Raw genomic sequence first — 12,871 nt, 5'->3', positions numbered from 1 at the left:
TATTTGAGAAATCAATCCCCATGGTGATGAAGGCGTGGATTAGGATTTCAGTAGCAATGGGGGAGGAATAGGTGCTTCAGTGGGCAATGTTACTGAGGTGCGAAAATACAGTCTTGGCGCCGGGCTAGAGGGGTAAAAAGGCTCAGCTTGGGATCAAGTGGTTGTGCACTACCAGATTCAACCTCAGTTGGCGGCTGTGGAAATTGATGGAGCAAGAGCTGTAGATTTGTTAGCCAGAGCCAAAAATTATGGCACTGGTTTTGCCAACTTTCAATTGCAGGACATTTTAACTCACCAAGGGCTCAATATTGGATAGACAATCTGATAGTGTAGCAACAGCTTTGGAGTCGAGGGTGCTGGTGAATGGCGCAGACACTGTTGAATTTGTAAGGTCAGCTGTTGCAGTAACCAGGTTGTCGTACAATCAATGTGATCCAGGTCTACTCCATTCACTGATACTTTAACTCTTCTTTGGTGGAGAGATAGAATTGATGACATCGACATACACGTGGAAGCTGACTTTGTACTTGTGGATGATGTTGTTCAAGGGCAGCACATAAACGTTGAATAGGAGGGGACCAAGGATGGAGCCCTCTAGAGGTTAATTTGTGGGCAGGAGAGAAAAGCGGATAAATCAATAGTTAATTAATATCTAACTTCCACAAAACTTGGGTTTTAAAAAAGCCTGTTGGTTTTTGGATGGAAAACTAAGAGAAGAATGGAGATTCTCAGTTTTGAGTTGCTGGTAAAGAATGATTTAGAGGACAGAGCAAGTTGGAAGAGTGTGTCAGGTGCTACCTGTAGCTGAGGAGGAACAAGGAAGATAAACTCAACAGCAATGGCCATAGTGATAAAATAGAGAAAGATAAGGATGCAATGGAGAGAATAAGAGAGGGTTCTTGTCAAAAGATGCAGGGTGAATAATACAGGGTTGTTTCCCCTAGCTGGAGAGTCTAGAACTAGGGAGCATAGTCTCAAGATAAGGGGTCGGCCATTTAAGACTGAGATGAGGAGGAATTTCTTCACTCAGAGGGTTGTGAATCTTTGGCATTCTCTACCCCAGAGGGCTGTGGATGCTGAGTCATTGAGTGTATTCAAGGCTGAGATAGTTAGATTTTTGGACTCTAAGGGAATCAAGGGATATGGGGATCGGGCAGGAAAGTGGAGTTGAGGTCGAAGATCAGCCATGATCTGATTGAACGGTGGAGCAGACTTGAGGGGCCGTATGGCCTACTCCTGCTCCTAATTCTTATGTTCTTATATCGAATTCTGTCCCCAAAATTTGTTGTATATATCAAAATGCGCTGTTAAGCCTGGTTCAGGGAGAAGCAACACTGCAGATCCACAAGTGGAAAATGCTCATTCGCGGTTTGGAGAAATTCAGAAGCATAACGCTCAGCCTTAAGCTTGCTACAATGAATGAAATCACAATGTCAGACAATATGATTACTTAATAGTCAACACTTCTTCCCAAAAATCTGGAATATCCAACAAAATAAATCATAGATATCTTAGAAATTGGTAGACTTCCAGTTAATCTTATTTCAGTAAATTCCTTGAGCACGTACAGGTGTCTGAGAGTGTCATTAGTGTCACGAGATAAATTGCCTCAATGATTAAAATGCACAGCAATTCTTTTCTCAGTGGTGATTATCAGAAGCAAGTTACAGAGAATATTTGAAAAAGGGAATAAAAAAGCAAAATAATTATTTAACTTTAAGCACTGTGCTCCTTTTCTGAACTGCTAGTGGTTTTTCACTTCTGCATCAACAGGATTTTTTCATTCCTGTACCAGATCTTTTATATTTTTTTACCTTTTCAAACCCTTTTCAAATATTCTACATCTGGCAGTGACTAACCCGTATTTTGATGTCTCTTGAACTACAGTGTTAGCTCTCTCCACATCTCCTTGTTTTACCGTTCTCCCACATTAGTATCTCGCACTCTTCAACATCCTTAGTCCTTGAAAGAGGAATTTAACTCTGCTAAATATTTTCCATTTTAACCCCTAAGCTGCTGATAAAAGTTGAGCACATTTTCCTAATGCCATGTTAATATTCAAATTAGCACCATCATTTGAGAATTTCTCCTACAGAGTGTTGCCCCAGCAATTTCAAATCATTGAACCTCACTTTCCCAATCATGACTTTCTCCTGGTTCCTGACAGCAATGACCCATGCTGGGTTATTGGCCTATAGTCCTTGTCACCCTACTTTACTTCCCCAAGTTGTCTGTTTTTCTGCTCAGAAGTGCTGTTTAAAATTTGAGTTTGAATGGTGAATGGAGCAGATAATGTGTTGAGTTTGTAAGATCAGCTGTCTCAGTAACCAGCTGGTCTTACAGTCAATGTGCCACCAGCTCTACTCCATCCACTGGTTACTTTAGTTCAGACTCTAATTTTAAACAGTACCAGTGAGCAGAGCTGAATGCTCGCTGACTGTAAGACCAACTGATTACTGTACCAGCTGGAAATGTCCTTGACTGGTAACTGGGCTGATTGAGGCAGAACACCAGCACTTTATAGCAGACTGCTGATTAAAGTTGAAGTGCTGGTGAGTGGAAAAACTGACAGGTGAAAATTACGGGACTTATCTTGGAATGCATTCTCGACAGATCATTTTCTCTTATGAAAGATGCTGCTTGGAAATTCTCCTTCTGGTTTGTCTGAAATGAATTTGGAAAAGAAAAGTAAAAACTACTCTGGTATTTTACAGAACCTCCCACCCTCAAGATGAAAATCAGCCTAAGTAGGTGATAAAATTAGGCCATGTAGCCCCCATTTTTTAGGCATTAGCAGACACCTAAGTCCCGAAAATGGGGTCCACGATGCGCATGCACACTTCTGACGAGAAGTGTGCAGGACGTCATCTTGTTAAAGGTGTTTGCACGTGCGCACCTAACGACCACCGGTGGCATGCAGAGTGGGGAGATTATGACGCGGATCAGTGTGCAACGCTGATTTGAAGGCAATGCTGCCATTTTGGAACTCCATACTCCAGCCAATGCCCTGACTTAACCTCGCACAGCTGAACAGGACTTAAAGGGCATGAAGGATCCCTCACGAACACTATTTAAAGGGACCATGAAGTACTTACGGATTAGTTGCTGGATTATTTCTTCTGGCTGCTGGTGCAATTGTACATGCTTTTGGAGGTTTCCTTTGCTTGGATAAAGTTTCAATGTTCTACAGGGAGAGTGGTCTGGCTGGTCTTGCTTGTACTCTTTGTATCATTTAAAATATTGTGCCGAAAAAGGTTGCTTCCTGATGTGGGTGGCCTGGTAGGGCTTCCTCTGGGAATTGAACATAACAGGGAGAATGAAGAGAGGCTGCTAGAAGAGGGAGGAGGAGCAGGGCACTCAGCAGGAGGCCACATCTGCGGAGGGTGTTCAGGGAGAAATTCTCTTATCTCAACTTCAACGACGACCAGTGCATCAGATGTCTTCGGTTCACTAAAGAGGTCGTGACAGAAATTTGTCAACTGCTGCAGCCGCAAATGCAGCCTCAAAGCAGAGCAAGGACAGCATTACCTGTGGCTGTCAAGGTGACCATGGCTCTTAATTTTTATACCTCTGGCTTCTTTCAGGCTGCTGCTGGAGATATAAGCACCATCTCGCAGTTTGCAGTGCACTGCAGTATTAGGGAGGTCACTGAGGCTCTCTATACAATGAGAAACACATTCATCTCATTCCCTCTTGCCAGAGATAAACAAAAGGAGAGAGCACAAGGTTTTGCTCGCATTGCCGGCTTCCCCACAGTGCAGGGTACCATTGACTGCATGTTGATTGCCTCGCACGCTCCTCATCTGAACTCCGGCATATTCGTGAACAGAAAGGGATTCCACTCCCTCAATATGCAGCTGCTGTATGACCATCATGCAGGTGAATGCCCGTTATCTTGGCAGCGGTCACTATTTGTTCATTCTGCGGCAGTCCTCTGTTCCACCTGTATTTCAACTAGCACGGTAAATCAAAGACTGGCTACTGGGTGACTAGGATTATCCCCTCATGATATGGCTCATGACTCTGGTCAGGAACCCATGCACATGTGCACAGCAGGCCTATAACGAGAGTCATTCTGCCATAAGGAACACCATAGAGCACACCATGGGCATCCTCAAGCAATGCTTCCACTGCCTGGACCGCTCTGGAGGAGCCCTGCTGTACTTAGCTGAGCGGGTATCAAGATTTGTCATAACATGCTGCACAACCTGGCCGTTATGAGGGAACAGCCCTTACCACCGCCTATCAGGTGAGAACCTGAGCAACAGGCAGAGGAAGTGGAGGAAGAAAGAAGGGAGGCTACAACGTAGACAGGCCCTTTCTGCCAAGGCTCTACGTGATCAGATTATTAATGAGCGATACCCAGTAATCTCAACTGCACCTCCCCATTCACCAACAGCCCCACATTCCTTGCCTTTCCTCTCTCACATGACCATCAAATCGTCCTCCTTATGGTTACACGTTGGTTCCTCACTCAGCTCACCGCAGAAATAAAAAGGACTATCAAATGCAAATTCAAATCTACATTTATAAATTAACACATGAAATTATGCAAGCAAAATGAGATTATTCATGCTTGTGCATTCCATTAGTACCTGTCTTTTGTGTACCTTTACTTGTCCTAGTGCTCTACAAGGTGCTTCCGCAGTTGCTGGATCATGGGAGGTGGAAGGCTGATGACCTTCAATTGAGGAGACTGCAGATGTCCTTAGAGGTCAACCTCAAGCAACTCTGGGCCTAGAGGGCCCAGCTTCAGACTACACCATCTCGGCCTGGGCTGTAGCAGTCTGGGGTGGCTGGCTGACATTCAACAGCAAGGGCACTAGTGGAGTGGCAGGGGTGGAAGCAGGAATGCTGTCATCTTGAGACAAGACAGCAGGTTCATGTTCCATGGAGCCACTGCCACTCTCCCGGGGCAATTCTGGCGATCTGTTGGAGAACAGATTGCTGGACTGCTGTGATGCCCTGGAAGCCTCTTTCAACAGTGGTACCCTGAGCCATGATGGCTGCAGTCAGACCTTTGATGGAAGCTGTTACATTGGTCATCAGACGCTACATCATGGTGCATTCCACAGGTGTGCTGATGGAGGTGACCACCCATTCCATGTTGGAAAGTATGGGCTCCAAGCTGTGCGCAAAGCCCTGTGCCAAGTTAGAGCTGAACTCCTCCATGCTTCTTGACATTGTGTGCAGGCTTTCCAGTGCACCAAGCATTTTGTTGTGTATGCCCATCAGCTGCCTTCTGTAGTCTGGCCCATTGAAGTCATTATCTGAATCCTCTGCAGCATAACTGGTGTGCAACCTCGCTCTCCAGCGAGCTGGCACCTACGGTATCCATTCCCCCCACCATGGCTCCTGTGCACTCGTGCCTGGTGTCTCACCATTTTCTTTTTATTCGTTCATGGGATGTGGGTGTCGCTGGCAAAGCCAGCATTTATTGCCCTTGAGGAGGTGGTGGTGAGCCGCCTTCTTGAACCGCTGCAGTCCGTGTGGTGAAGGTTCTCCCACAGTGCAGTTAGGTAGGGAGTTCCAGGATTTTGACCCAGCGACGATGAAGGAACGGCGATATATTTCCAAGTCGGGATGGTGTGTGACTTGAAGGGGAACGTGCAGGTGGTGTTGTTCCCATGTGCCTGCTACCCTTCTCCTTCTAGGTGGTAGAGGTTGTGGGTTTGGGAGGTGCTGTTGAAGAAGTCTTGACGAGTTGCTGCAGTGCATCCTGTGGATGGTACACACTGCAGCCACTGTGCACCGGTGGTTGAGGGAGTGAATGTTTAGGGTGGTGGATGGGGTGCCAATCAAGCGGGATGCTTTGTCCTGATGCAGATCCCTCCTCTATCCTAGCCTCTAAAGTATGCGCAGTGTCAGTTTCTGAGCTGGCGGCGGTGAATGTAAGATCGAGTGACGGTGTTTCTTCGTCATCACTGTCTTCTTCCTCTGCCTTCTCTGACTGGGAAGGTTCCAGTTCTTGGGTATCTGAAGTGACAAAGGGACAAGGGTTGGGTTGTGGTGAGGGGAGAGGAGAAAGTAAGAAGTGGGTGTTTACACCATCTGCAGCTTGTGAGTCGGAAAAGATTGTGGGATGAAGCAGAAGTGGGAAGCGAGAAGGAGGATTAGGTATGCAGAGACCCTCATCATCGATCCCTTCAGCGCCGCCAGTGGCCACGGCCTCAGCGATGGCCCTTCCCATGATGGCCAGCACTGTCTTTTCCATGGGAGTTAAAACATGTAGGCGCACTTGTCCTCCTCCAGTTGTTTCTTGCTGCCCCCTGTTATGTGCCACCTTTTCCTGCAAGAAAGAGGGAAGTGTGTCAGTGAGTGACCTGCAAGACGTTTGGGTGATGTGGCTGGCATGGTTGAATAGCTGCCAGTGTGTGTGGACTGAGAGTTGTGGGTGTGAGATTATAAAAGTGCAAAGTGTATGAGGGTGAGATAAAGCACATGATTTGAACAGTTGAGTGCTGATTGAAAGAGATTGTTGGTAGGTGGGTGATGGGGGTGTAGTGCATTGAGCAGCGGATGATGCTAGTGGTACAGTTGGTAGGATATGCCACTTGAAACTTGAACTCACTCACCTTGACAACTCATGTTAAATCATTGAACTTCTTCCTGCACTGCATCCATGTTCTTAGAGCTACGTTCCTGGCATTTACCTCCTCTGCTACCTCCTCCCACTGCCTCTTGAGCATATGTTGGGAGAACCTCCTGCCCCCCTGCGGTTACAGGAGACCACTCCTCCTCTCCACCTCTTGCACCAAGGCCTCCAGTGCATCATCAGAGAACCTTGGTGCACGCTCTCTCGCAGGTGCAGCCATTCTTCAAAGTATTAGAGCACTGAATCACTTCACAAACGACTCCCACCACTTCTTGCAGCCACAACTGCACCTCTTAAAGGGGAGGTGCAGCTGCCTTTAAGAAGCGTGAGCCACTCACGATATCGGGGCCTCCTGCTGATGTATGTAACCAATCAACAGCGCAGGTAGCACTGGCTGCATACAGCGATCATTTAAAACAGCAGGCAGCACGAATGTAACATGCTGCCTGCATTGCCATGACCGGGCACGGGTTAATCACGTGCTGCACTACCTGCGCCCGTTTTCAGGGGTTATCCAATTTAACCCCCATTATCTCAAATTTTGATGTTAACTCTCCACTTGACAATCTGTACTAAGTTTACTTTTCCATTGTCAGCCTTGGCTCAGTGTTAGCATTCTCACCCCTGAATCAGAAGGCCGTGGGTTCAAGTCCCATGGCAGGGCTTGAGCATGTCATGCAGGCTGACACTTCAGTGCAGTACTTGAGGGAGTGCTGCATTGGTAGAGGTCCTTTGGACGAGATGTTAACCCGAGGCTCCAGCTGTCCTCTCAGGTGGACGTAAAAGATTCCACGGCACTATTCAAAGAAGAGCTCGAGTGTTCTCTTGGTGTCCTGGCCAATGTTTATCCCTCAACCAACATCACTAAAACAGACTATCTGGTCTTTTATCTCATTGCTGTTTGTGGGACATTTCCTTACAGTGACTACACTGCAAAAAGTACTTCATTGGCTGTGAAGCACTTTGGTATGTCCTGAGATCACTATATAAATGTCCTGAGGCACTATATAAATGGAAGTTCGTTCTTTTTTTCATTGATAAAAAAGCCTCATTAACATGGAGCACATGGTCTAGGGACGTGGTGTAGACAGGCAGCTAAAAGGCCTGATTTCAAAATCCTAACCTTTACTGATTCTGGCCCTCAGCTCACCTCATCCATTGAGTAAGTCAAGCCAATTCTCAGCTGTAGTACTTAGTACCATAGAAGTTTACAGCACAGAAGACGACCATTCAGCCCATCATGTCTGTAGTGGCTCTGTTAGCGCAATCCAAAACTAATCTTACTCTGCTTCAAATATTTATCCAATTTTCCCATAAAAGGTGCAATGATCTCTGCCTCATTCACACCCTGTGGCAAAGCATTCCACGTTCTGAAAACCCTCTGCGTAAAGAAATTTTTGCTGACCTCTCTCCTCACTCTCATAGCGACCATGTTAAATTGATGATTCCTTGCCACTGACTCCCCAAACAGAGGAAATAGTCTATCTCTATTCACTCTATCCAAACCCTTCATAACTTTAAAATCCTCTGTTAAAGCCTATTTTCCCTCCTAGTGAGATGGAAGTGACCCTGATATTAGAGACTACTCTGCTCTAATATCAGGGTCATTTCCACCTCAATAGGAGGGACAAACTAGGGCAAGGCCTGTCCTGTGGGCGCACACCTCTGATGACCTGTTTAAGGAACAGCGTTGCTGGATATGGAGATCGCCACAGAATGAAATATCCAAAATATTAAAACTACTCATTATTTGTATATCACTTCCAGTTTGGCGGTTGTTTCCTTGAGTGGTTCTGATTGGCCAAAGTTTAATTCTATGATGCATTAATTTTTGTGCTTTAAATTTTAGCTAGGAGGCTATTGTTTATCTTGAATCACAGAGGTCAGAAATGAACGTTTGTATTTTCTACACAGTTTAAGAAGGTAGCTTTTCACTGTAGAGATTATCTTCAGTAAGGGATCTAAACGGCTCCATACAGTAGTTTGCTAGTCTGGATGTTAGTGGATTGTGAGATTCACCGACCAGTTTACTCATGAGCACCAGTTCCTGGTTTTGACATCAAAGATTGCTCTGATCGCATTATGAAAGGTTCATTAGCACATGTCACCTTTGTCACTGCACTATGTGTTCACAATGCAGGTAGTCAGCCATTCACAGTCAATGTATCCCTGAGCTGGTGCTGACCCAAAATATGAGCCTTAAAGAAGGAGGGAGAAGACTTCCTTACTTTCACATTTTTTAAACTTATGGTTTTAAACGTTAGTAGCAAAACTGCTGTATTAGAGTCACCACTCCTCAGATAGACTGAGTTCAGATGAAGGGTCCAAACCTGAAACATTAAATTCATCTGTTCTCTCCAGAGATGCTGACTGACCTACTGAGTGTTTTCACCATTTCCTGCTTTGTTTCTGTATCTGCAGTATTTTACATTAACGTTGTGCTACTAGAGTGTTTTCCCAGAAAGATCTTTCACCTGTAAGTTCATTCAAGGAAAGAAAGGTGAGAAGTGAAATATTTGGGTCATGGAAGAAACTAATGAATGTCTCCTTCTAAAAACAGGAGAATGGAATTTCAGCGAAGTTCACTCCACACCCTTATCCCTCGTGGAGCCTGGACTGGAGCAGCCTTCCAGTAGCTGTCAATCCCACAGAAGGTAAGAACAGTCTTTGTGCTTCTCCTTTCACTTCGACAGTGTTTGAACTCTCTGGCCTCCCAATATAAGCGCCTCATCCCAAGGGCCCTTCTACGTCCAGGTCATGTTATGCCACCGTTGGCCTCTGTTGATGACCTCTTTATAGAGTTTGATCTTCTCCAAAAAACTGTAGAGTTGCTTCGTTATCAAACGGTTGTACGAGGTCTTGCACATTTTATTAGGCCTCGTTGATTTGGGCGCATACTTACGATACTCAAATTCTCATTTAATTTTTTAAAAATAGAAATGTTGTGCAATATTTGGACCTGCTCAGAAACCCATTATCATAGAATCATCGAATGATACAGCATAGGAGAAGGCCATTCGGCCCATTGTGTCTGTGTCTACAGGACCTTGTGCAGGTGCAGGGTTGGTGGTTGTTCTTACATTTACCCACCCAATCTCAGACTTCTCTTTGTTTCTTAAGTGGGCTATGGCTATATTCTCCCACTACCTTTGCCATGCCCCCCTGAACTCATAGAGCTGTTCTTTGTTATAAACAAGGTCTAAGCATCCAACCAGGGTTGAGCGCCTCTAGATACTTTATGTAAACTGTGTGCACTTTTAAATGTGCCTTTGTTTTAAACATCAATGCAGGGCAACTAGTTGCATAAACAACAGGATGAAATTCTTCCAGCATTTTACATGACTCAGCTCTCAAAATTTGCGATAATTGAAAGAAAAAAGCAAAACATTTTAAAACAAAGCTTCAGTAATGGTTGCAACAGATGTCATTTGCATTACATTACTTTATAACTTGATATACATTTCAAAGTGGGCTTAGTGCACAGCACTGTGAAAGAAATGGGCAGGTTTTGCTTTCAGTGCCTTAATCTTGTTCCACTACTATGTTCTGATTGTTTCTCAATAAAAAAATATTATCAATGCTTTTACGCCAATGGTATTAATTATTGGGAAAATGTAGAAGTGGAGTGAATTACAATAATATGCAACCTCCAATTCCATCCACTGCTGTGTAAAGTGTCCTTGGGGATGAAATTCCCCTCAATGATAAATAAGCGGCCTGGTTTTCTCTGTAATTGACAAGTTGCTGGCAAAATTGCATTGCTGCAGGTTCCCGTGATTTTGGTCATTAATTGCTGAAAAAACAGGCAATTCTCCTTTCTTTTGCTAAGAGGAATTTCACTTCTGAATGATATAATTGGACCCCCACTTCTAAATATTAACGAGCCCCCCCCAGCCCCTGCTTGCCTGTGCCCGGCGGCCCCAACATTGCCAAAAACCTGGCAGCTAAAATGGCGGCGGGTGCGAACGCGTCGGTGAAGCGCCCAGCCGCCATTTTAAACCACCCGCACCACCCAGTTCCACAAGATTAAAATCAGCCCGAGAATGTTGATTTATGTGGTGCAGGCGGCAGTTCACTCGGCTTGAAATGCCAATGTTTTTTTTGATCTGGTGAAAGGCTAAATGGTTTGCTTATATGGCACTTTTGGAGGTGTGTCTGATTTATACTTCCATGATTGCCACACAGCTCAGCCAGTTGTAGACCCCCCCTCCCCTCCCCCCCCCCCCCCCACCCCCGGAGGAATGGTTCACGTACGGTGGGTGTTTGACCCCTTGACCTCTACAGATATTTTATTGCTACAGTTGGATTCCACTGAGAGACGCGTTCACAGTATGTGCTTGGGCACAAGGAACCGGTCCCACTTGCTGCAGGCTCTGATACCATCTGGAAAAAAAAACGGCTCCTTCCTAGCTCAAGGTTCAACTTCACCTGCTGCCTAGTACTCTCCAGTTCCACACTGTGTGTGGCCAGTGGCGGGAGCTCCTGTATCTTAGTTTAATGATTATTGGTTTGGGTAGCAATGTGGCAGCCATCAAGGGCACAAGGAGAGAGAGGCAGCTGATGTGCAGGAGAACAGAGCTGACAGACACCCTCTTCGCTCTCTCCACACTTTCCCCGTCTTCAGAAGTGCTCAGCAGTATGGAAGCAATTAGAGTCTGAGTAGAGTCAGAATGGAGAGCGAGCTTTAGATTCCCAAAAGAGAACAGGCAGCAAAAAAAAATCTGGAACAGACCCTACATCATGACATTTCCCCCAGCCAACTAATCATGTCCATCTATTCTAGGAGACAGATTGGATTTATCGGGTCAAATACACACATTTGATTGCTGTCAAATACCTGAATGTTTTTGTTTCCTTGGCTACCATCTTTAATGTACGTGATGTTAAGTTAAATTAACAGTGAAGCTAAACAGTATTAAGTTCAAGGGTACAGTAGGGTAGTCATCCAGAGAGCTGAACTAATAATCCAGAGAACGTGAGTTCAGATCCCACCATGGCAGTTTGAGAACTTAATTCAGTTTCTTTAAAAATCTGGAAATAAAAAGCTGGTGTCAGTAAAAGTGACCATGAATCTGTCGTATTGTCTTAAAATCCAACAGGTTCACTAATGTCCTTTTAAGGAACAAAACCTGTTGTCCTTACCTGGTCTTGTCTATATCTGCCTTAACTGCCCTCTGAAGTGGCCTAAGCAAGCCATTCAGTTGTATCAAACTAGCAATTAAGGGTGAGCAATAAATAACAGCCTTGTCAGTGATGCTCACTTGCCGTGAATGAATAAAAAATAAGGTTTTAGTACAGCACTGAGTGCTGATGTACCATAAAAAATAAATACAGCATATATATATATATATATATATATATATAGAAACATAGAAAATAGGAGCAGGAGTAGGCCATTCGGCCCTTCGAGTCTGTTCCGCCATTCAATATGATCTTGGCTGATCCTCTATCTCAGTACCATATTCCCGCTCTCTCCCATACCCCTTGATGCCTTTTGTGTCTAGAAATCTATCTAGCTCCTTCTTAAATATATTCAGTGACTTGGCCTCCACAGCCTTCTGTGGTAGAGAATTCCACAGGTTCACTATCCTCTGAGTGAAGAAATTTCTCCTTATCTCAGTCCTAAATGTCCTACCCCGTATCTTGAGACTGTGACCCCTTGTTCTGGACTCCCAGCCAGGGGAAACATCCTCACTGCATCCAGTCTGTCTAGCCCTGTCAGAATTTTATATGTTTCAATGAGATCCCCTCTCATTTTTCTAAACTCGAGTGAATACAGGCCAAGTCGACCCAATCTCTCCTCATATGACAGTCCTGCCATCCCAGGAATCAGTCTGGTGAACCTTCGCTGCACTCCCTCTATGGCAAGTATATCCTTTCTTAGGTAAGGAGACCAAAACTGCACACAATACTTAAGGTGTGTTCTCACCAAGGCCCTGTATAACTGCAGTAAGACATCCTTGCTCCTATACTCAAATCCTCTTGCAATGAAGGCCAACATACCATTTGCCTTCCTAACTGCTTGCTGCATCTGCATGTTTGCTTTCAGTGACTGGTGTACAAGGACACCCAGGTCCCTTTGTACATCAATATTCCCCAATCTATCACCATTTAAATAATACTCTGCCTTTCTGTTTTTCCTTTTGAAGTGAATAACTTCACATTTATCCACCTTTTACTGCGTCTGCCATGTATTTGCCCACTCACTCAACTTGTCTAAATCGCCTTGAAGCCTCTTTGCATCCTCCTCACAACTCATGATCCCACCCAGTTTTG

The 12,871-nt window shown here is 45.0% G+C and overlaps 1 protein-coding gene across 2 annotated transcripts in view; it reads left to right on the top strand.

The window, feature by feature from the left end:
* gstcd (glutathione S-transferase, C-terminal domain containing) overlaps positions 1-12,871 on the top strand; it is a 152,369-nt gene that overhangs the window by 20,278 nt on the left and 119,220 nt on the right. For both annotated transcript variants that reach the window (XM_067994442.1, XM_067994443.1), the window contains exon 5: positions 9,156-9,249. In XM_067994442.1, coding sequence (XP_067850543.1) covers positions 9,156-9,249 — 94 coding nt within the window. The remainder of the gene's footprint in view (positions 1-9,155; positions 9,250-12,871) is intronic.

This window comes from Heptranchias perlo, chromosome 1 (assembly GCF_035084215.1).
Source record: "Heptranchias perlo isolate sHepPer1 chromosome 1, sHepPer1.hap1, whole genome shotgun sequence".
NCBI classification, from domain to species: Eukaryota; Metazoa; Chordata; class Chondrichthyes; order Hexanchiformes; family Hexanchidae; genus Heptranchias; species Heptranchias perlo.
The sequence above is the reverse complement of the archived record's forward strand: the minus strand, read 5'-3'. Positions and strand labels throughout refer to the sequence as shown.